Source organism: Ochotona curzoniae, unplaced genomic scaffold (genome assembly GCF_017591425.1).
Source record: "Ochotona curzoniae isolate NIBS_2020 unplaced genomic scaffold, NIBS_Ocur_1.0 contig_3498, whole genome shotgun sequence".
Classification (NCBI taxonomy): Eukaryota; Metazoa; Chordata; class Mammalia; order Lagomorpha; family Ochotonidae; genus Ochotona; species Ochotona curzoniae.
Genome location: NW_024465885.1, coordinates 46,437,037 through 46,459,101, shown reverse-complemented (window position 1 = coordinate 46,459,101; position 22,065 = coordinate 46,437,037). Strand labels below are relative to the sequence as shown.

Sequence of the window (22,065 nt, the reverse complement as noted above, 5' to 3'; positions counted from 1 at the left end):
AGAATACAGCCCTATGAAGACCAGTGATTAGGGTGGGAGGGTTGCGGTCCAGTTCAGTTCCATCGCTCAGGCTATCCAAACACTGGTGATTCTAGCTGCTTGACCAGTTCTGTCCCAGCTCCATGTCCTATGCAAACCGATGGCTGCTGCGGCCAGCCCAACCCAACATGTCACAGACCTAGCCCTTGCACACACCAGTAGAGCCTGCAGCCCAGCTGGGGCAATCCCCTATGACCCCCACCAGGCCTGCCGCCAGCCCAAGTTCCTAAGTGTGCCAGTATGTGCAAGACTTGTCTGGTCCATGCCACACCCCAGCTGGGCTCTCGTGTACTTATGGATGCTGCAGCTTAGCTCAGCCTACCCCATCCCACGATCTAGTCCACACATATACCATCAGATTCTGCCTTGTTCAGCCTGGCCCCCAGCCCTGGCTCTCACGCACAGCAGTGGGAGTTGCACTGCAGAGGAGTATCCACAGTTTCCCTACTAGGCACAGTCCCAGCCCATGACCTTGCATTTTCCAGGCAGTACTGTAGTCCAGTGTGACATGACTTGCACCCTATTCCAGCTCTTGCCAGCAGATGCTGCGGTAAAGCCCAGCCAGTTGGCACTCCTCCTGGCTCTTTGCATGTGCATGTGATTGCAGTGGCCTGGTCCAGCCTGGTCCTCCCCTCAACCCAGCTCACACACAGGCCTACATAATTGCTGCAGCCCTACCCTGCCGGGTCCATGCCAAGTCCTAGCTCTCAGGCTCACCAGTGGGAGCAGTGGCCCAGGAGGGAGCCCTCACGGCCCCCTCATCAGGTTTGCTCCCAGCCTGGGGTTTTGCATGTGCTGGTGGATGCCATGGCACAGGCTGGCAAGGTCCGTATCACCCGGACATTTACTGGCTGCAGCCTGGCTCAGCTCTATCTCCTCTCAGTCCCAGCTCATGCTGCTGGAGGGTGCTGCAGCCTAGCCCAGCCCTGCCAGGCCTAGCTCTAACATGAACTGTCAGGTGTTGTATCCCAACCCAGCCTCTCCTGTACTTTGACTCCTGCATCTGCCAATGGGTGTTGCATAATGGCTCAGCCAAGCCCTCCCCAGACCTGACCCACATGTATGCCAACAGGTACTGTAGCCTGGTTTGGCTTGGCCTGGACCGTCCCCAGCTTCAGTTCTCATGCTTACCTGACAAACCTGCATCTTTTTTTTTTTTTTTTAAAGATTTATTTACTGTTATTGGAAAGTCAGGTATACAGAGAGGAAGATCTTCTGTCCATTGATTTACTCCCCAAGTGACTGCAATGGGCAGAGCTGCACTGATCTGAAGCCTGGAGCCAGGAGTCTCTTCCGGGTCTCCCACGCAGGTCCAGGGTCCCAAGGCTTTGGGTCATCCTTGACTGCTTTCTCAGGCCACAAGTAGGGAGTGGCATGGGAAGTGGAGCTGCTGCGATTAGAACTGGTGCCCATATGGGATCCCGGTGTGTGCAAGGTGAGGACCTTAACTGCTAGGCTACTGCTCTGGGCCCCAGAGCTGCATCTTAGTGGGAGTTTTCCAAGCTCCCCTATCAGCCCAGCTCCCAGTGGCAGATCTCATTTACATCTATGGATGCCTGACTCAGCCTGACTTGGCCTGACCTTCACTGGTGGACACCATGGCCTTATTAGAGCAGCCTCCACCCATTCCAGCTCTTTCTGGTGGATGCTACAGCCCTGCCCTGCTTGGTCCAACCACAGACCAGCTTATACATGGCTCAGCAGGCCTACGACCTTGCTTAGCCCGTACCACATCCACTCTGGCTCTTCTGATGCCAGTGGGTGTTGGAGCCCAGCCCAGTTAAGCACACACTCAGACCCAGCTCACACACATTCCAGGGGATTTTGCATCCTTACTCAGCCTGGTTTGCCCTCATTCCTGACTCTTGCACTCACCAGTGGGAACTGTAGCTCATCAGGGAAGACCCCCTGAATTCCCTACCAGATCCGTTCCCAGTCACATATCTTGTGCATGCTGGTGGTACCCAGCCTGGCATAGCATAACCCCCATCTAAGCACCTTGCCATCAGATGCTATGGCATGGCTGCAGCCTAGTGTGCCCAGCCTGCCCTTATCCATGGTTCTCATGCAAACTGTTGGGTATGAGAGACTAGCCCAGCATGGGCCACACCTTATTCTGGCTCCTACACATGCCAGTGTGCTATGGTTTGGCCTGATTCTGCCCTGATCTGTCCCCTGAGCCAGCCCACACAGCTGTTGACACGTTGTGCAGCCTTGCCTGACCTGGCCCACACCCAACCCTGACTCACACGCTCACCAACAGGAACTATAGCCCAGTAGGGGAGTTACCCAAGTTTCCCAGCAGGCCCACTCCCAGAGCTCACATGTGCCAGTGGGTGCTAGGTCCTTATCTGATGTAGTCTGCTTCCCAGTCTTGGCCTTTGGGTGTGCTGGTGGATGTTGTGGCCTGGCCCACCCCACCCACACCCAATTCTTGGGTGAGCCTGTGGGTGCCTCAGCCTGGACTGGTCTGGCCTGTTACCAACTCCAGTTCCTATAATGTGTCAGTGAGTTCCATGGTCATGCCTAGCTCAGCCCATCACCCCCCCCAGCTCTTGAGCAAACCAGCTGATATTGCAGTCACATAGGGGTGAGCTCACAAATGCACACGCCCCAGAATCTGCCCCAAACCCAGTTCTTTTGCATACTGTTTAGTGTCATGGCCCAGTCTAATGTAGCTCACTCCTTGCCCCAACACTCACTAGCAGGTACTTTGGTCTAGCCCTGCCAGGCAGGTCCTCCAGCTCCAGCTTTCGTGTGCACTGGTGGGTGGTGGTTGATGCTAACTAGCCCAACTCAGGTCTCCCACGCGCACAGGTGTACTGGTCTGACCCAGAAAGGTCCTCGAATTTCCCTCTTAGAAACTGTTCAATCTCAGCCGTCTCACTTACCTGCACGCACAGTGGCCTGGTCAATGAAGTTCCCCCAGAAGTTATTCCTCACCTGTAATGTGCTCCCTCAGCAATCTGCCTTCCTTGAGAATTCCTAGCCCCCATGCTGTAAGCATAGAAGTCCCCAGGCCTGTTCTTCCTGCCTGGGCTCAGATGCTTGGGCCCCAGACCTGCCAGTGTGGGGCGTTTTGTTTTGTTTTGGTAAAGATTTATTTACTTTTATTGGATAGGGCAGATTTGCAGAGAGATAAAGAGATCCTTTATGCTCCTGGTCACTCCTCAAATGGCTGCAACGCCTTGGAGCTGAGCTGGTCCAAAGCCAGGAACTAGGAGCCTCTTCTGAGCCTCTCACATCAGTGCAGGGCCCCAAGGCTGTGGGCCACTTTTCTCCGTGTTCCCAGGTCACAGCGAGGAACTGGATGGGAATGGAGCAGCTGGGACACGAACCAGTGCCCACAGGGGATGCTGGCACTGCAAGCCAGAGGTTTAGCCAATTGAATCATTGTGTCAGCTTCCAAATATATCAATCTTAAAAAAGAGAACCATACCCTAGGTACCTGTGACAGTAGTCCTTCGCTATGAATACAGTTTTTATTTATTGAGGTCTGTTTTATTTTTTTGAAAGATAGAGTTATTGGGGAGGGAATGGCTGAAGGAAGTGCTGGACCAGGCCAAAACCAGGAGGCAGGAATACCATCCCTGCCCCCGACATTTCCCAGTGGCCCTGGCCAGTTCTCTCCTCCCACCCTGAAGGGCAGGGAGCCCAGAGCATATGCATGTAGGAGAGAAATCCCTTCCAGTCTACACTGAGGAACGATCAACCGCAGAGACCTAAAGTGCAAAGACATCTGCTAAAGCAGAGGGACTTCCAGCGAGTCCCCGAGCGAGTGCCCAGACCCTCCAGGGCTTTGAGGGCCTTGCTTTTGCCAACGGGTGGCTCTGAAGCCCCTGGACGCCACACTGGGGCTAATGACACACAAATGCACAACTTGGAAGTCGCAAGATGTCACAAGCACCTTAGTATTCAGCCTGCACGTGGCAGTGGTGGGCCTGGGAAAGCACAGCAGGACCCTCAGCATCCTTGATAGTCCATGGTGAGAAACGCGCGTGAGGCTCTGTGGCTGAGCAGAAGACGGCGAGACAGGCTGGCGTGGGAGGCGAACGAGGCTCATGCACGGAGCATGAGGGCTTCCTACTTGGAATGGCTCCAGGCAAGGATGTCAGGTGGGGTGGCTGGCAGAAGGTGACAGGCTCTACAGTGTGGGAAATGGATGCTGCCCAGCTGGAGGAGTCCAGGCCTGGACAGGGCAAGGGGGGCAGTGGGCAGTACTGGCTGCGCGGCAGTATCAGGACCCTGGGCAAGGACAACACAACAGGGGCAGTGTGGACTGGGGTGTGCCTGCTGCCTGGACACAGGGAGTGCCCGTGATGTTGCTTTCTGACATGTTCTGGACAGACAGCGCTGGGGATGTACCGCTCACGGCACACCTGACAGTGCCTGGGAATTACAGGTGCCATTTTTCCTACTCAGCTCAGCAGTGCCAACAGCACTTCCAGGCACAGGAAGGGGCCACGCCCAGACACCTGTGGGGGCTCCCTTGGAACAGGAAACAGGCCCTTATTCTTGGGAAGTACCAATATCCTTTAGTTTGGGGATGCAGGATGAAAATGAATGCTTTAAAGATGCTTCTGAAAAAGATTAAAAATAAGAATCTTTAATAAGCTTATACTTTTAGAGAAATGTCCTGAGCAGGGTCACATTTCCGCTTTGACACAGCCAGCGGTTCCTTCCTTCTCGGGCTTAACTTCCAGTGACAAGTTGGGAGTCACTGCTGGGTGACAGATTCCTTTTCTTTCCATTTCCGTACATTGCAAAAGAAATACAGGATCAGGCCCAATACACATTACAAGGCATCTGGGGGACGTGCGTGCTTTGCGGCTGAACAGAGAATGATCTGGAATTAACTTCCTGCATTGGAGTGCTTCCAGCTCAGGGATGCACCCTGGAGTGTGCTGAAGCCCCGAAGTGGAGGCGACACACTCTCCCGCACAGGGTTAACATTCTGGGTATTCTAGAAAATCATGTTCCACACATTCCTCCAGCTGCTTTAAGAGGCGCGGGCTGTCGGGGCGGAGGAAGCTCGTGCCTGGCAGCTGACTCGGGGCCTTGAAGGCGGAGCTGAGCGTGCTGAAAAAGGGCACAAGCTGCCTGATGCTGGACACCGGGTGCTGGCGCAGCAGGGGGAGCTCGCTCTTGGCCGTGACCTCGTCCAAGCCACCTGCTTCCTGCAAGACAAAGGAGTGCAGGATCAGGGCCTCCTGGAGCCCCAGTGCCTGCTCTCTGCCCTCTCCCCAGTGTCTACCCTGAGCCCCTCTGCCATTCTTCCCAGCTGCTCATCTCCTTAGGCAGAGGGACTGAAGTCAAATGACCATGTCAACTTGGTGCAGAAAGTCTGTGAAACCCAGAAATGAGGAAATACAGCTGCAATGTGTCACCATGCTAAGAGAACAAAGAGAAGCATTTTGAAAACGCTTGCCTGTTATGAACACTGGGGGACATTGTGTCCCGCAGCTCCACTTCCCAGCCAGCTCCCTGCTTGTGGCTGAGAAAGCAGTCGAGGACGGCCCAAAGCCTTGAGACCCTACACCTGTGTGGGAGACCCTGAAGAAGCTCCTGGCTCCGGATTGGCTCAGCTCTGACTGATGCGGTCACTTAGGGAGGGAACAAGCGAGTGGAGGATCTCTCTCTTTGCCTCTGTTTCTCTCTCTCTATGACTCAGTTTTTCAAATAAAAATAAAATACATCTCTAAAAAAAAAGGGGGTCTCAAGGCTTGTTATTCACGGTTTATCCCGCTCCTCAGCCGTGAGGACATTTTATTTTTCATTGATCTCAAGAACTGATTCTATCTGAAAGGCAGAGCAACACCAAATGCAGCTTTTAAAAACGGAAATACTTACGCCATACTTGGCCTTGAGAAGTTCCAGAATCCTGACGGTATGCGGTTTGCACTCCTGGTGGTCCCCCTCCAGCTCTGACGGGGAGGCCGGCCCCTCCGTGTCCACTTCTGGGACGAACGCCCACCGGTAACTGGAGCAGACACAGTCAAGGTCAGACGTGCGGCTCGGGGAACCCCGCGCGTCTACGACAGCATGGATGGCAGTGCATTCACGGACTCACGGCGCATGGGACCTCCCCCCACCCCCCGACTTCGCCATGAAGAAAAACCTTGCTCCCGCCATCACTGCCCATCATTCCCCACCCGCCCTGGGACCCAGGCAACAGAGCATCCAACGTTCTGTCGCTGAGACACACTGGTGTGAGTGGAAGCCTGGCTCTCGTTTCTCTGTGAGTGGCTTCCTTCACCCAGCACCACACATCACTCCTGCCTTGCCGTGTCACCACTTCTTCTTAGAGAGAGAGAGAGAGAGAGAGAGACTGATCTTCTATGTGCCCTGATGGTCATAACAGCCCATGCCTGGGTCAGGTTGAAACCAGGAGCCAGCACTCCATCCAGTTCTCCCACTTAGGAGGCAAGGAATTAAGCGTTTCCCAGGCACGTTAGCAGGGGGTGGGACCGGAAGCTGAGTAGTAAGGACTTGAATTCAGGCTCTTATATGGGATGCTGGCATTGCAAACAGAAGCTTAGCCTGATCCATCACAGCTCTGACCCCAGTGCTGCATTTCTGTTCATTGCTGAATGAATGGCTAAAGTACATGCTATTTACCCACACATCAGTTGGCTGCTGGGTTGCTTGCAGCTCCTGTCTATCACGAATAATCCTGCCGATGCACACCTGTGCATGTATGAGCTACAGGCTTTCTGCTTTGGACTAGTTTTGGTTTGCAGCCAGGCTGAGCAGAAAATACCAAGAGCCCAGGGTGCTCTCATCCCCATGGGTGCACTGCCTCCCCCCGGTCACAGACACACCAGAGCCGAGCCCAGATTTCATTGGTGAACCCACGCCGATGTGTCATCCCAGTCAGATCCCTCAGGCTTGCTCTCGGTGGTGTGTGGTCCAGGGGGCGGGCAGACGTCGAATGACGCCAGGCTCACCCTTACGGTGTCCTGGTCAGTGGTGTCACAGCTCTCTGTGACCTTGTCCCATAGCTGCAAGTTTTCTAGAGTGTCACAGAATTGATGTGTGTGGCCTCCTCAGATCAGCTCCTTCCACTTAGTTACGTGCCCTTGGTGACCCTCATGTCTGCCCTGCTTGCAGCAGGAGAGAGCCGAGGAGGCTCCGGGCCCAGGCACGAGACGGGCTGCGGACATGTCTGTGTCAGGGCCACGGCAGGCGCATGCTGGAAGAGCAAGCGAAATGGGATATCACATGCTCCAAAAAAATGTATGTACATTCCCATCTAACGAAAAACAGACCAGAGAAAAAGCCAGCCACACCAAAGCAGCGAGGGCCATGTGGGGGCCCTGGACTTTGTAAGTCTTCAAGTGGCAGATGCAGCTAGCCACACATGCCTGCCTCCTGCAGCCACAGACACGCAGCTGTGCGTGCAATTGCGAGCCAAGGGCCTGAAGCTACAGGAGTCCCAATTCCCCCAGGGACTCGACAATCAATGGTGACCACGCCTCGACCGGGCTTCTCAAGGCTGGCTGCCCGCTGGCAGAACGAGAGGACGTGTGGAAGGCCAAGAAAACGCAGCGACTGCAGACTCACATCTGGAACAGCGGCATCCTGTCTGGCGGGAAAGCCAGCGCGGTGTCCAGGAACTTGCACGCTGACAAGTACAGGCCCAGCTCGCTCTGGGCCATCTCGCCCGCTCCAGGCCCGGGGTCCTCGGCCGCTGATGCCTTCACTCTGTTCACCTTGTTGCCGTTTCTAGAAAGCACATGGCAAAGCAAAAAACAAAAAAAAGTTATAAATTCATCCACATGTGCCACACAACCTGTTTATAAAATAGCCTTACAGAGGACTGTTTCAAAGAGACATTTCCAAGGCAGCTGGTCCCTTCAAGAGAATGCAGCTGACGCCGGGTAACCCACACCATAAAGCCAAGTGGACTGGCCTGCCTGGGGACACACACAGACCCCGTGCCAGCTCACCGCAATGACTCATCTTCCTCTTTCAGATCCTCTTCGAGCTGCACGAATGTCTGGATCTTAAAAAGAAAAGGTACGTTCACGTTACTGTTTTGAGACACAGCAACTTATCTAAAGGTGTGTCAACACATCAAACTACACATGGCATCCAACACTACCCATCAGTTGGAGGTACAAAGTCAGGAATGGTATAAGAGTTGAAGAATTCCTTCTTTAGGATGGCATCGACACAGCTGGCATCCCACAGAGCAGCTCTGGCCCAATCCGATCCAGCTCCGTGCTAACACACCGGGGAAAGCAGTGGAAGATGACCCAGGTACATGGATCCACCCCTGTGGGAGGCATGGGTCCTTTCCTGGTCCTGGCTTCAGTCTGGCCCTGGCTCGGCCCACAGCTGCAGCTGTTTGGGGAACCGACTAGTCGCTGGAAGGTCAAGGTCAACTTCCGTCTTTCCCTGTCTCTGTCACTCTCTGCCTTTCAGTAAATCTCTTCTTTCTTCCTTTCTTTTCTTTCTTTGTTTCTTTCTTTTTCTCTCTCTCTCTCCTCTTCCTTCCTTTCTCTCTCTTTCTCAACCTCCATCTTCCCCTGTCTCTGTCACTCTCTGCCTTTCAGTAAATCAATCCTTCCTTCCTTGCTTCTTTCCTTCCTTCCTTTCTCTCTCTCTCTCTTTTTCTTTCTTATTCTGTTCTTTGTCCAGGAGCTGGCTATGTGCTACAAATCTCATTAAAAACAACTTCTGGACCACAAATGGCTCCGATGGAACATTGTGCCAAGCGCTCAGGGCCCGGTGCAGGCGCACTCACCAGCTCAGAGATCATGATTGGCCACAGTGAAGTCAGATGCTGAGGAGATATCCTTAGCAGCAAAACTCTGAAAAACAGAAACATCTGAGCGGCAGCTGCGGACGTCTGGCCCACTCTGAGATTGTCTGTCAGGCGTTCTACGGAGAGAAGATGGTGGACAGGTCACACGCACAGTCAGGCTGGGGCTTCTCCAAGTGCAGTTGTAACCACTCGGACATGCGCATGCTCCCTGCTCTGACTCTGACAACCACTCAGCACTAAAAAGATGGATGTTAAGGACAACACCTTTCCTTCGTGCAGCCCTGGCTCCCTGTTGCGTCACAGATGGCAGCTGGCGGCGCTGGGGACAGGATCTCCGCTCAGCGGGGCCGGGGACTGGCTGGGCACTGACCACTCTAAGAACACCAACTGCCAACGACAGTCTCCGGCGAGTCATGGACTGTCATGCTCTCACATGACACTCACATGGCAGGCAACACTGGCTTTTGTTTTTGGTGGGGGAGAGGTGGCGGTGAGGGGAGCTGGGTAGGAAGTGAGCCAGTAAATGAAACAGATTTACTATAAGGTTGCGACTGGGTGACAAAAGTGACAAAGTCTGGAATTCCTGCAGCTGGACAGAGCTGTGAGTTAGACTGTCCAACGCCCGACGCCCTTGTTTTTCCACGGAAGCTAACTGTGGGTTGTGATTTTGTGTTTTCTTCACAGCTTAAGGTCTCCGAAGAATGTAGCAACTTGCCACAGCGAAGAGGTGAACTGTGGTCTCACCCCGCGAGGATTTGCTGCAGCACCTTAGTCATGAACTTCTCTTTATCTGAGCTAGCCTATTGGGCTTTTTACTGCTTGCCTTTAAAAGCACTTTGGCAGAGGTCAGAAAGTCAACAAATTAGCATTTAAATCAAGTGGTTCTGGACAGACAGGATTACTGTATTCTGCTTTAGCTCTTATTTAGCTTTCTTTGTTTTAAAGATTCATCTGCTGGCTTACTACTCAAATGGCTGCAGCAGCCTGTGCTGGGTCGGGGTTGGGCCAGGAGCTCCATCTGGGTTTCCTATGTGGGTGGTGGGGACCCGACGACTTAGGGTATGTGCTGCTGGTTTTTCAAGCACATCAGCAGGGAGCTGGATCAGAAGCGGAGCAGCTGGGACATGAACCAGCACCCGTATGGGATCCCAGCATTGCAGGCAGTGGCTCAACGTGCCATGTCACGAGCAGATACCTAGTCTATTCCTTTTCAATCACAACAAAACCCTTGGACAAGGTAGACAGAATCATCTAGCAAACAGGTGATGAGTGCAGGAAGGCAGGCGAGGGAGCTGGACAGGCAGGGAGCTGACAGGGTTTAACATTCTTTACTTTATTCTGGCCTGAGCAGCAGGCAAAACTACAACCTGGAATGTCCACAAACCACTTCAACTTGAATGTGAAAACCCCAAAGCTGAGCCAGGGTGGACACTGAAATCACCGGGGAGGGCGTTAGAGCCACTGTCCCCAACGCGCCACTCGTCAGTGATGGAGGCTGGAAGCCAGTGAAAACCAGATCTCAGCAGAGAAACCGAAGCTGCAAAGGAAGGCTAACTAGAAATCTGAGACCTAAAAACAAAAATCATAAACCCAGAAGAGTTGAGTAGAGGAGCTTGACAGCAGGAGATGCCATGAGAACGGGACGACAAAGACAAGCTCAGGGGTGGGCGCCAGGCCGGGCAGCTGAGGGGCTGCGGGAGATGTCTGTGGTCCACATCAGAGGACCTGGGTGCCAATCCTGGCTCTGTGCCAGCCTCCTGCACTGTGCACCCAGGCTGAGGGGTTGGGTCTCTGCCACCTGAGTGAAGGAGTCAGATTACATTCCTGGCTTCTGGCTTTGGTGGTTGCTAGCATTTTAGGGGTAAACCAGTAGATGAAGATCTCTGCTTTTCAAAACCAACTTACATACAGAAATTTATCTTTCTGTAAGAGCCGAATAACCTATTTACATCAGCACTCTGCTAACTTTACTATATACACATGAACAAATTAGTCATCATTTCATAACCATGCAGATACTGGCATCTGTGCATACAATGATTGGGGCTGTTCGTAACTGTAATTGTGTCAGAAACACAGACACATGCATACGTACCAATGAATGGGGGGTACTTGTGGTTCTGCAAGTTAGGCAGGTGGTTGGTGTAATGAAGTCTGTTTGCCCATTTTCAACACATAATGGAAAACTATGGTACCAGATGCAATGGTCCAGTGGCTAAATCCTCGCCTTGCAAGCACCGGGACCCCATATGGGCACCAGTTCGTGTCCCGGATGCTCCACTTCCCATCAGCCCAAAGCCTTGGGACCCTGCACCCGCGTGGGAGACCCAGAAGCTCCTGGCTTTGGATCTGCTCAGCTCTAATTGCCGGACCATTTTCTGTCTCCCTCTCTCTCTGTAAATGTGCCTTTCCATTAAAAATAAATAAACCTTAAAAAATAATTCAGGTGAGCTTGTAGGTGGAGCAAAGCTCACTAGGGAGACAGGGTACAACGGAGGCACCAACTCACAGGAGCGAATTAAAGTGCAGAGAAGGGGGGCGGGAAGGTAACTCTGTAACTTAACAGTCAAGGAGGAACCAACGGGGGAGGGACCAATTGGTAGGACGGAACTGCGTGCTGCACCTGCTCTGGGTGTGCCAGCTCATCAGACACCCCCCCAAGGACTGATAACAATGTGTGGCTGCACTACACTTCCGGATCTGCACTCACTCCTAAGTGGACAGGCACAGATATATTTCCCACGTTGGAATGTCCATATGCCATATGAGTGTCTAGTTCGAATCCTGCCTACTCTGTATCCAGTTCTTGCTATGAGTCTGAGAGGCAGTATATCATGTCCCAAGTCCTTGTGTCCCTGTCACCCACACCGGAGACGCGCTGGAGCTCCTGGCTGCATCCTGGCCAGCCCTGGCCTTGTGTCCCTGTCACCCACACCGGAGACGCGCTGGAGCTCCTGGCTACACCCTGGCCAGCCCTGGCCTTGTGTCCCCGTCCCCATGCGGGAGACGCGCTGGAGCTCCTGGCTGCACCCTGGCCAGCCCTGGCCTTGTGTCCCCGTCCCCATGCGGGAGACGCGCTGGAGCTCCTGGCTGCACCCTGGCCAGCCCTGGCCTTGTGTCCCTGTCACCCACACCGGAGACGCGCTGGAGCTCCTGGCTGCACCCTGGCCAGCCCTGGCCTTGTGTCCCCGTCCCCATGTGGGAGATGCGCTGAAGCTCCTGGCTGCACCCTGGCCAGCCCTGGCCTTGTGTCCCCGTCCCCATGTGGGAGATGCGCTGCAGCTCCTGGCTGCACCCTGGCCAGCCCGGGTTGCTGCAGGCATGTGGGGTATGAATCAGTGTACTGAAGATCTCTATCTCTCTCTGGCTTCCAGAAACAAACAAAACAAAACAACACGACAACCACGACAACAAAACACTTCTTAGAACTGTTTAACCCAAGTAGTGGCCTTCATAGCATATAATAATAACTTAATAAGCCTCACCATCTCCAAAGGATTTATAATTATGATTCTAGTATTTATCAAATGCTTCATTACGTTAACAGTCATAATCTTTAATTAAAATAATCTTCAAGGGGGCCGGCATGGTAGCCTAGCGGCTAAAGCCCTTGCCTAGCACATGCCAGGATCCCATATGGGCACTAGTTTGTTCCCGGCAGCCCCACTTCCCACCCAGGTCCCTGCTTGTGACCTGGGAAAGCAGTCGAGGACGGCCCAAAGCCTTTGGTTCCTGCACCAGTGTGGGAAACCCAGAAGAGGCTCTGGGTTCCTGGCTTCGGATCGGCTCAGCTGCAGCTGTGGTCACTTGGGGAGTGAGTCAGTGGAGGGAAGATCTTCCTCTCCCTCTTTCCTCCTCTCTGTATACCTAACTTTCCAATAAAAATAAATTAAAAAAACTTCAAGAACTATTAATTTTATTTTCTTCCACTTAGGCCACCAGTCTTAAGAAAGACACATCACTTTTTGAGAATTCTTTCCTATCCTGGAGGAAAGTGAATTTAAAATAGATCTGCGCATTCTGCACCTTGACACTATATCAGAAAAAAAGCCAGCCCGAACCATGTACAACATCGCTGGGAACTCATTATCAGCACAAAGAAAAACAGTCGGAGGGGAAGAACTACGTCCTTTTCCAAAACCTCAGGCCGGCTGCAGGTGGGACCGAGGGAGTGTCTCTTACGCATGTGCATCGGGCGGCCATTCTATCAGGGGACACAGCGGACAGAGTATCCTTACACCCTACCATCACACCTTATTGTTCATGGTTTATTTATTTATCTTGAGGTACTTGAAAGAGTGAAAGAGAGAGAGATAAACAGAGAGAGAGAGAGAAGCAGTTGGAGAGGGGGAAAGAGGAAGGGACAGAAGAGAGGCAGGGAGGAAGAGCTGAAGGGAGATGGCGCAGAGAGACTGTCAAGATCTCCCATCCTCTGGGTCACTCCCCAAGTGGCTGCAACTCCATCCACTCCTCTCACACGGGTCCTGGCTGCCTCGGCCACTGTGTGCTGCCCCCAGGACGCATCGGCAGGAGGCTGCAGCTCAAACCAGGTGTTTCAGTGACACGGGAGGCGGGCATCCCGGGGGGCTCTAATGCAAGGTGCCCTAATGCCTGCCTCATGCGACATGAACGGCATACAACAGGTGACTTTTACAAGCAAGTCTCACATTCGCTGATGGAGTCCTTCAGTCCCTGCAGAGCACTGAGTCACTGTAAAAGCCGACCACAGTGCCAAGTGTGTGGCGGGCTCCCCTGCTCACTGCCCCCACAGCCACTGCCGTGTGTGTGTGTGTGTGTGTGTGTGTGTCCCCCTTCCCCCTGGTCACTGTGTGTGTGTGTGTGTGTGTGTGTGTGTGTGTGTGTGTTCCTTCCCCCTGGTCACTGTGTGTGTGTGTGTGTGTGTGTGTGTGTGTGTGTGTGTGTGTGTCCCTTCCCCCTGGTCACTGTGTGTGTGTGTGTGTGTGTGTGTGTGTGTGTGTTCCTTCCCTCTGGCCATTGTGTGTGTGTGTGTGTGTGTCTGGTAGCCAGAAAGGTCTCAGCAGATGTCACTTTCTCAGACACTTCCAGTCTCCAGAACTGAGAGCTGGTTTGCTCCAGTTCGCTCCCACCTGCCTGGGCAGCACAGGCCGGGCTAGGCGGCCGGCCGTCTTACCTTGGATGAGGGGCAAGTAGAGGTGGTACTGGTCAAGCTCTCCACTGAAGACGGCAAAGGCCTGGCGTTTGAGCAGCATGGCTTTCTGCTCGGAGCTGGAGAAAAGCTTCATGGAGCTGCTCTGCATGCCTAGGATGGGCAGCAAAGAGGCTGCACTTAGGGAGGGGACCAAACCAGAGGCCACGATGGTAAACTCACCTGGAGTGGGACCTGCCTTCCCCACTGGGAACTCGGGACCTCAGTGAAGGAAGGACGTGCAACTAGCATTGACATCATTTATTTCTTTAGTGATGGGGCATAAGAATAGCATCAGCGAGGTACAAAGGCCCTGCCAACCCACTAAAGAAGATGCATCAACTCTCAACCCAACCTGTACCCCACAAAGCCCAACCAATGGGCTCACAGGCGCCCTCATGTGGGAAAGCACAGGCATTACAGGGTGCGGCTTAGCAACACAGTAACCACCCTCCATCCCCACCCTGGGAGCAACATGGAACTTACTCATTAAATCCTTAAACATTGTTTTCTCATGAGTCAGAAGGTGGTCAATAATGGACTTCCAACTGCACGTTACAAAAAAAAATCAGTTATGTATGCAACAGATGCTGGTCTGATTCAAAGCATCTAAAAAACATCCTGCCCCTCTACAGTAAACTGCTCTCTGAAAAAACATCAGCCACAGACAAGTTACCTTTGTATGAGGAAAGACTAGGCAAGGATTTTCTCGGTAACCCGGTCCTAGGGGCCCAGGACCGCCTGGCTTCTGGCTTCCTGCAGTGAGGATGGGTGTGCACATGGCACCCAGCTCAGCCAAGGGCTGATGGGCAGCACCCAGGGCCGTGCCGCCAAAGCCCAGCCCAAGCTCTCTTCCTGACTGCCTGTACTTCGGCTAGGCCAGCAGAGTCCTGGGACCACACAGATGTAGCCACTGGGAGAATACACACTCATACAAAGGAGCCTCCTCCAGCCTCCCCCGTCCAGCTTGGTGACCCCCTGGCACTAATAAAGACCCACTGGGCCATACCACAGGCAGGGCTCTGGAGTGGATCTGATGTCCCAGGCAGAGGCACAAGAAGTACAGATGGCACCCATGCCTCAGTGGGGCTCAGTGCCTGCCCATGGACATGTACAGTGGGAGAACCAGGAAGGCAGGTGGTGACAGCGCTGGGGCTCCGTGCTGGTCCAACACCTGTCCAAGGAGGACAGAGCTGAGCTGGCAAGGAGGGAAGAGTCAGCTTCGGACGGAAAGGTACTTGGGCCTTGGAAAGACAGAATGCCTTTCCCTTGGAGTTGCACCGACGGGTGAGCCTGAGACAGACGTGTGCTGGTGTGTGGGTCTGCATTAGTTATGCAGCTGCTGGGAGTGAGGACAGAGATGAACTCAAATTCAGGGCCAGAGGGCACTCGTTTCTTACTGGACGCAGGAAGTGTCCATCTGGAAGAAGGCGGGGTCCAAGAACAGGTCCAGGACGTCCTTCTTCCAGGCCCGCTTCGTGTAGGCGTAACCGCTCAGGGAGCTCAGCAGCTGTGCGCTGGCCCGGAAGCTGGGGGCGTTGTAGGCGCTGGATGAGGCACAGGGGAAGGGTCAAGGTCAAAGACAAGCCCACGCACATCTGTCTTCCTGCCTCGCGGGCGGACGGGGAAGGTGGTACCTGTGATTGCGCAGGTAAGGAAACACGTAGTAGAGCAGGCGGGAGATGAGCGGCACGGCTCTCTCCTTCTCGTCACTGCGGTACACCATGTCCAGGAGCGAGGCCAGGACCTGGCAGCAGGGGACCGGGAGCAAGCACACAGCCTTGGCACCAAAAGCCAGCACAAGCAGCAGAGCGGCAACTCCCGAGCTCCCGTGGGAGGATCCTGTGGGAGGGCGTGGCCCCGTGCACCTGTACAAATGGACCTCCCTGAGCGGGGCCCAAGCGGGTTGCACTCACCTCTGCCAGGAGGGATAGGGCCTGCACGCTGTACACCGAGGGGGCGGACGCAGACACCATGGCCGAGGCTGCAGCAGCATCTGCCGACAGGGAGGTGTCCGTATGTCACTGTGATGGGCACTCCCCATTCAGTCTACCCCTCCCTTCCTGTTCTCATTCCCACCCCTGCCCTCCAAGACTGCCCCCTGGATGCTGCATGAACCCCCTGGCCCAGGCCCCTTGACCTTTGCTCTTCCGACACCCTCCTCTTGTCTGGCTCAGCCACTGTGGCCACTATCACACTCCCGATCTTGCTAGTCTCCCAAACATCTGTCTCCAGCTTGGCCCACCACTTGGTTCCTTTCGTTCTGTCCCTTGTGCCCACCACTGGCACTACCTCCGCAGAGGCCTCCCTCCCATGGCCTGCCCACCACCGGTACCACCCTCTGCTGGGATTGTGTGATGGGTGTGGAAGACAGGAAGGTGTGAAGAGTACTGTTCCATTGCAGGCAGGGCCGCAGGGAACTTCCCACTCACGGCAGGGCCCGGCGGATGTCTCTACAACCACCTGAATGCAGCTCCACCTCCCTTTGCATGGACACCGACCACCCTGCTGAGAATTCTGTAATCTATTTAGGCATTGTCTGTCACTGTGGAGTTAATGTTTACTACCAATGTGAGTTTGGAAGTTGATGTCACTGATACTGTTTTAGCCAAAGGGCTTAGGGTTTTCCCTCCCCGACTGACCATATGCTAATCAAGGGTGTTCCGTCCCCAGGTGTAGTGGGAATCTATTCTTTCCCTCTTTCTTTGACCTTTATGTCCCTCCTTCTGTGAAGTTCTTCCTTCCTTGATTAACTGAGGACTAAGCTGTAGAATGAGGATTGTAGTAGGAATGTGTTACTGATTGATGCACCATTTATCGAGAACTTTTTCCTAACCCTGGCCTAAGGTGAAACAAATGGCAGAGTTATCTTTAGAAACACCCACCTGACCATGATAAAAAGTCTGATTTTGTATAAATAAAGTGGACAGCTTTCCCGCATTGTCCATTATGATGAAATCCTAGTGGTCCGTCTTTCTTTCCTCTTTGTGCCTCATCCATGCACCCTTCGCGAGTTCCAAACTCAGCTGGAGCTGGACTCCTGCAACCCTCCGCAGAGGTTTCCCGGCTCTGCCTCCCTCCCACGGCCTGCCCACCACTGGTACCACCCTCCGCAGAGGTTTCCCGGCTCTGCCTCCCTCCCACAGCTTGCTCTGCTCCTGGTAAACATCCCTCACTTCTCTCAAGTACTCTCCTAGGAAAAAGCCTATTACCAGCTAACCCCAATGGTCTGCTCGCTCACTTTTGTACAGCTAAGTGTTCTGGAGAAGCCACGCTGTGTTGCCATTGCCTTATTTCAGGACCACTAAGCCTGAGGGAAGGCTGACACTACAAGAACACCCATCACGTGCTCCTGACTGGCACCTTTCTGTTCCCAGAGGTCCTCCACAGCCCTGCACTCCATGTCAGCACCTCACACATCACAGCCCTGGTATCTCAGGGACCAAGTCTGTGTCATCACACAGGACCCCTCCCGGCCCCGCTGACCCTGCCAGCAGTTACTGACCCAGGGCACTGACCTTGATGCCGGCACACTCTCCTATGTTAGCATCACGTCCCCAGCCCCCACCCGGGAGCGGGGACTGCAGCTTCGCCGTCAGCCTGGATCCAGGGCTGGCTGGGACTCTGCCTCCTAGTCACCCTCGCTCTTGTGCTGATGTTTTTCCTGCACCATGCAAGCAGGCTTTGCAGTGGGATCGCCCCAGTGTCCCGCGGTGGACCCTGACACCTGCCGGAGCTCAAGCTCCTTAGGGACAGTGGAGTAGTACTCTCGGCACCGGACCAAGCACAGGCTCCGGCACGCTTCTCTTCCCTAAAATCCCGACTACAGTGTAAATGCTGTGCACTGTGTGGGCAGAACAGGGAAAAGTTCACCCGTGTCTGGAACAGAGGCAGCAATTTAAAGCACATACTTGAGGGGCTGGTGCTGTGGGGCCGTGGGTGAAGCCACTGCTGCTATCAGACTCCGGTCAGAGTCCTGGCTGCTCCACCTCAGATCCAGCTCCCTGCTAATGTGCCCGGGAAAGCGGTCAGGGAATGTCCCAGTGCTTGGGACCCTGGGCCCACATGGAGACCTGATTTTGGATTGGTGCACCTCTGGCCACTGTGGGAATTTGGAGAAGGGAAGCAGCAGATGGAAGATCTAATTTTGCCTTTCAAATCAGTCAATCTTTTGAACATATACACTTCAGAGAGAGGGGGAGACTCCACGTGCTAGTTTACTACCTAAATGCCTGCAATGCCTGCAACTGGGCCACACGGGGAGGCGGGAACTCGGTCAGGTGTCCCAAGATGCACCTGCATTGCCCCCAAGAGTCTGCATTGGCAGGAATCTGCAGCAGCAGCTCAAGTTAGATTTTTCTTTTTTTAAAAAAATATTTATTTATTTATTTTTATTACAAAGTCAGATATACAAAGAGGAGAAGAGGCAGAGAGGAAGATCTTCCATCCACTAATTCACTCCCCAAGAGATCACAACGGCCGGTTCTGTGCTGATCTGAAGCTGGGAACCAGGAGCCTCTTCTGGGTCTCCCACACGGCTGCAGGGTCCCAAAGCATTGGGCTGTCCTCAACTGCTTTCCCAGGTCACAAGCAGGGAGCTGGATGGGAAGTGGAGCTGCCGGGATTAGAACTGGCGCCCATATGGGATCCTGGTATGTTCAAGGCAGGTACTTTAGCCACTAGGCCACGCCGCCGGGCACTCAAGTTAGATTTGAATCTGGGTATTCCAGTGTGAGCCATGGGCATCTTAGTGTTTTAACAGCTAGGCCAATTGCCTGCTCTTTTTTTTTTTTTTTTTTTTAAGATTTATTTTATTTTCGGGCCCGGCGTGGTGGCGCAAGTGGTTAAAGGTCCTCGCCTTGCACGCCCGGGATCCCATATGGGCGCCGGTTCTAATCCCGGCAGCCCCGCTTCCCTTCCAGCTCCCTGCCTGTGGCCTGGGAAAGCAGTTGAGGACGGCCCAAGGCTTTGGGAACCTGCACCCGCGCGGGAGACCCGGAAGAGGCTCCTGGCTTCAGATCGGCATAGTATCGGCCGTTGTGGTCACTTGGGGAGTGAATCATCGGACGGAAGATCTTCCTCTCTGTCTCTCCTCTCTGTATATCCGCCTTTCCAATGAAAAAATAATAAAAATAAATCTTTAAAAAAAAAAAAAAAGATTTATTTTATTTTCATTACAAAGTCGGACATACGAGAGGAGGAGAGACAGAGAGGAAGATCATCCGTCTGATGATTCATTCCCCAAGTGGCCACAACGGCCGGTACTGCACCAATCCAGAACCAGGATCTGAGAACTTCTTCCAGGTCTCCCACATGGGTGCAGAGTCCCAAGGCTACGGGTCGTTCTTGACTGCTTTCCCAGGGCACAAGCAGGCCACTGCGCCGGGCCCCAACTGCCTGCTCTTATGAAGTCTTTCTGGGCCAGTTTTGGGCACAATGGGGCTATTTTGCCGCTTGTGATGCCAGAATCTCAGAGCATCTCTGCTTCCAGTTCAGCTTCCCACTGACGCACCCGAGAAAGCAGGAGATGGCCCAAGTGCTTGGGGCCCTGTCACCCACAGGCAAGCTCTACATGGAGTTCTTACATCCTGGTTTCAGCCTGCTCCAGCCCAGCTGTTGCAGTCACTTGGGAAGTGAACCAGTGAACAGGATATTTCTATCTGTTCCCCTCTACCATTCTGCTTTTCAAAAAAAGAAAGAAACAGAAACAAAAACAAAACCCTTTTCTCTCCATCACCCTCCTGTCCTCTCCTCCTCCTCACCGCCCCTCTGGCTTCCAGCTGGCCCAATCCAAGGGGTCCCTGACTGACTTCATTCAACGTCTGGGTAGCCGCCCACTGTGTCACTTCCCGCCTCCTGGACCCCACCAACTCTGGTTTTTTTCCATTGCAGGGACTGCTGAATCATTGCGGTTGGTTCTGTCTCTTTCCCAAATATCCCATGTTAAATATGTGAAGAACGCAGTTCAACTTCACTTTCCAGAATGTTCCTTTGGTCCTCTGCATAACAACATGCTCATGCCAGAACCCCAAGCCATTCTTGGTTGGTTTTGCTTCTGCAGCCACACCTGGTCCTGCTGTGTCTCTTCAATCACCCCTTTGGTTAGTTCTGCCACAGAACCACTGTGACAGTGTCTCGCGTTGTCCCTTGGCTCAGCGAGCACGGCTCATGGCAGCCACTGTGATGCTTCTGCAGACCGATCGGGATCGCATCACTGCCCTAGATGCCGTAATGGGATGGCTTCCCGAAACAAGGGAATATTATCCAAGCTCTGAGCTGCGCTTTCCACCAGGCCAGACGATCTGCAGTCCAGTCCCCAACCTCCCGCCACTCAGAAGCCCTGGCCAGGCTGCTCCTCAGGTTCCCGCCCAGTTCCAAGTGTCCTCTTGGGGCCATACCTTGCCATGTCACCTCTGTGGATACATGTCCTGTGACAGCCCCGGTGCCCCTTCCTCCACTCCTAGTTGTTTTTATCACACAGCTTTTCCTTTCCTCACAGTACTAAGTATCACCTGCAATTCTCTCAGTAATTTACTCTTCTTAAAAAATATTCCACAAATACTTAGATTTCCATAAAAGTTGCAAACACACCCTTGATAACTGATACATACATATATTTAAATAAACACATTTAATTGAGGTAGAATGACAAGAGATCTTCCATTCACTGGCTCACCTCCTAAATGATTAAAATGGCTGGGCCATGTCCAGGAATTCCATCCAGGTCTCCACGTAGGTGTAGGAGCTAAGAACTTGAGTCATTATCTGCTGCCATCGAGCATATTAGCAGGCAGTTGGTCAGAAGTGGAGCAGCCAGGACTAGAAGTGTGGCTTATAGAGGATGCTGGCATCAAAGGCAGTGGCTTAACCGACTTCCATTAAGGCCTCTGTTAGTCAAAATATTACTTCCAGCTTTGGAGTTCTCTGATCTCTAGAGCTAACAAGAACTCAGGTGGTCATTTTACTACAGTTAATTGCTGAATAAAAGAGGACTGGTGATGCCCGACGGAGCCAGCGTTCACAAACAGGACCACGCTAACTGGTGACGCTGCACTCAGTCAGAAACAAGGAGGCGGGCGAGCCAGGAGCACGGAGGTGAGCGCCCGCCCCCAGAAACACAAGCACAGCCCAGGAAGCGCAACGGGTGTGCGCTGTCACGCGTCCCCTGTAATCATTTCTCTTACACAAACCCCGAGGCACACCACCCAACAGGGCTGAAGGTGCAGAGCGTCCTGTCGCTCCCTCTCCTAGAATGGGAGCCCCCTTTCGGGTGAGAGCCCACTGCGTGTGGCCTCAGGCACGTGAGCCAGCAACGTCACTCATGGACTGGGTCACCTTCTTCGGAGTGCCTGGAGAATGCGCCACCAAAAACACTGGCTACGACCCTTGGGCTTTTACACAGACAAAGGCTTCCGTTGGTCCAAAACAGTGATGCATTACTTGCAAGAGAAATGTGCCAAGGCCGGCAGGTGGTGCAGAGGGCAGGGCTAAACCTCTTCTTGCAAGAGCTGGCATCCTGTATGGGCGCTGGTTTGAAGTCCCAACTGTCCTATTTCAATGGCTTATGGCTGCAAGAGCAGTGGAGGAAAGCTTGAGTACTTGGGCCCTGCACCCACATAGGAGACCAAGAAGCAGCTCTCGGCTCCTGGCTGTGGACCAGTCCAGTTCTGGCCATGGTGGCCATTTGGGGAGTGAGGCAGTGGATGAAGGTCTTCCTTTCTATCTCTTCTCTCTGTAAATCTGCCTTTCCAATAAAAATAATTAAATATATTTTTTTAAAGCTACATAAAAAATTTGTTACTGAATTAACACAGACCTGAGAACGCAGTTTGCTTTCTCCTGCACTTGAACTGCACTCATTTAAAAACAAACTTCCCAACACCTCCCTTCCCACGGCCTTACTGTCACTGACCATCAATACAGTAAGTATTTGAGCTTACGAGGTGGCCTCCAGCGCCTGTGTACACAGTGAACGATGGGCACTTCCAATACCTCAAACGGCTGCCACTTTCTTCCCTTTTCAGGGCGGGGGGTAGTGTATGGGGAGAACACTTTACATTTTCCTTCCAGAAAAACCAGCACCCTAGCA

General features: G+C 53.3%; 1 protein-coding gene across 1 annotated transcript in view; it reads right to left on the bottom strand.

Annotated features, from left to right (window-relative positions):
• Positions 1-4,620: 4,620 nt before the first annotated feature.
• DOP1B (DOP1 leucine zipper like protein B) overlaps positions 4,621-22,065 on the bottom strand; it is a 107,776-nt gene continuing 90,331 nt past the window's right edge. The window contains exons 28-37 of the mRNA XM_040980796.1: positions 15,893-15,972; positions 15,614-15,723; positions 15,377-15,523; positions 14,463-14,524; positions 13,962-14,090; positions 8,789-8,925; positions 7,989-8,044; positions 7,603-7,764; positions 5,890-6,019; positions 4,621-5,216 (exon numbers count right to left, since the gene is read on the bottom strand). Coding sequence (XP_040836730.1) covers positions 4,986-5,216; positions 5,890-6,019; positions 7,603-7,764; positions 7,989-8,044; positions 8,789-8,925; positions 13,962-14,090; positions 14,463-14,524; positions 15,377-15,523; positions 15,614-15,723; positions 15,893-15,972 — 1,244 coding nt within the window. The 3' untranslated portion in view covers positions 4,621-4,985. The remainder of the gene's footprint in view (positions 5,217-5,889; positions 6,020-7,602; positions 7,765-7,988; positions 8,045-8,788; positions 8,926-13,961; positions 14,091-14,462; positions 14,525-15,376; positions 15,524-15,613; positions 15,724-15,892; positions 15,973-22,065) is intronic.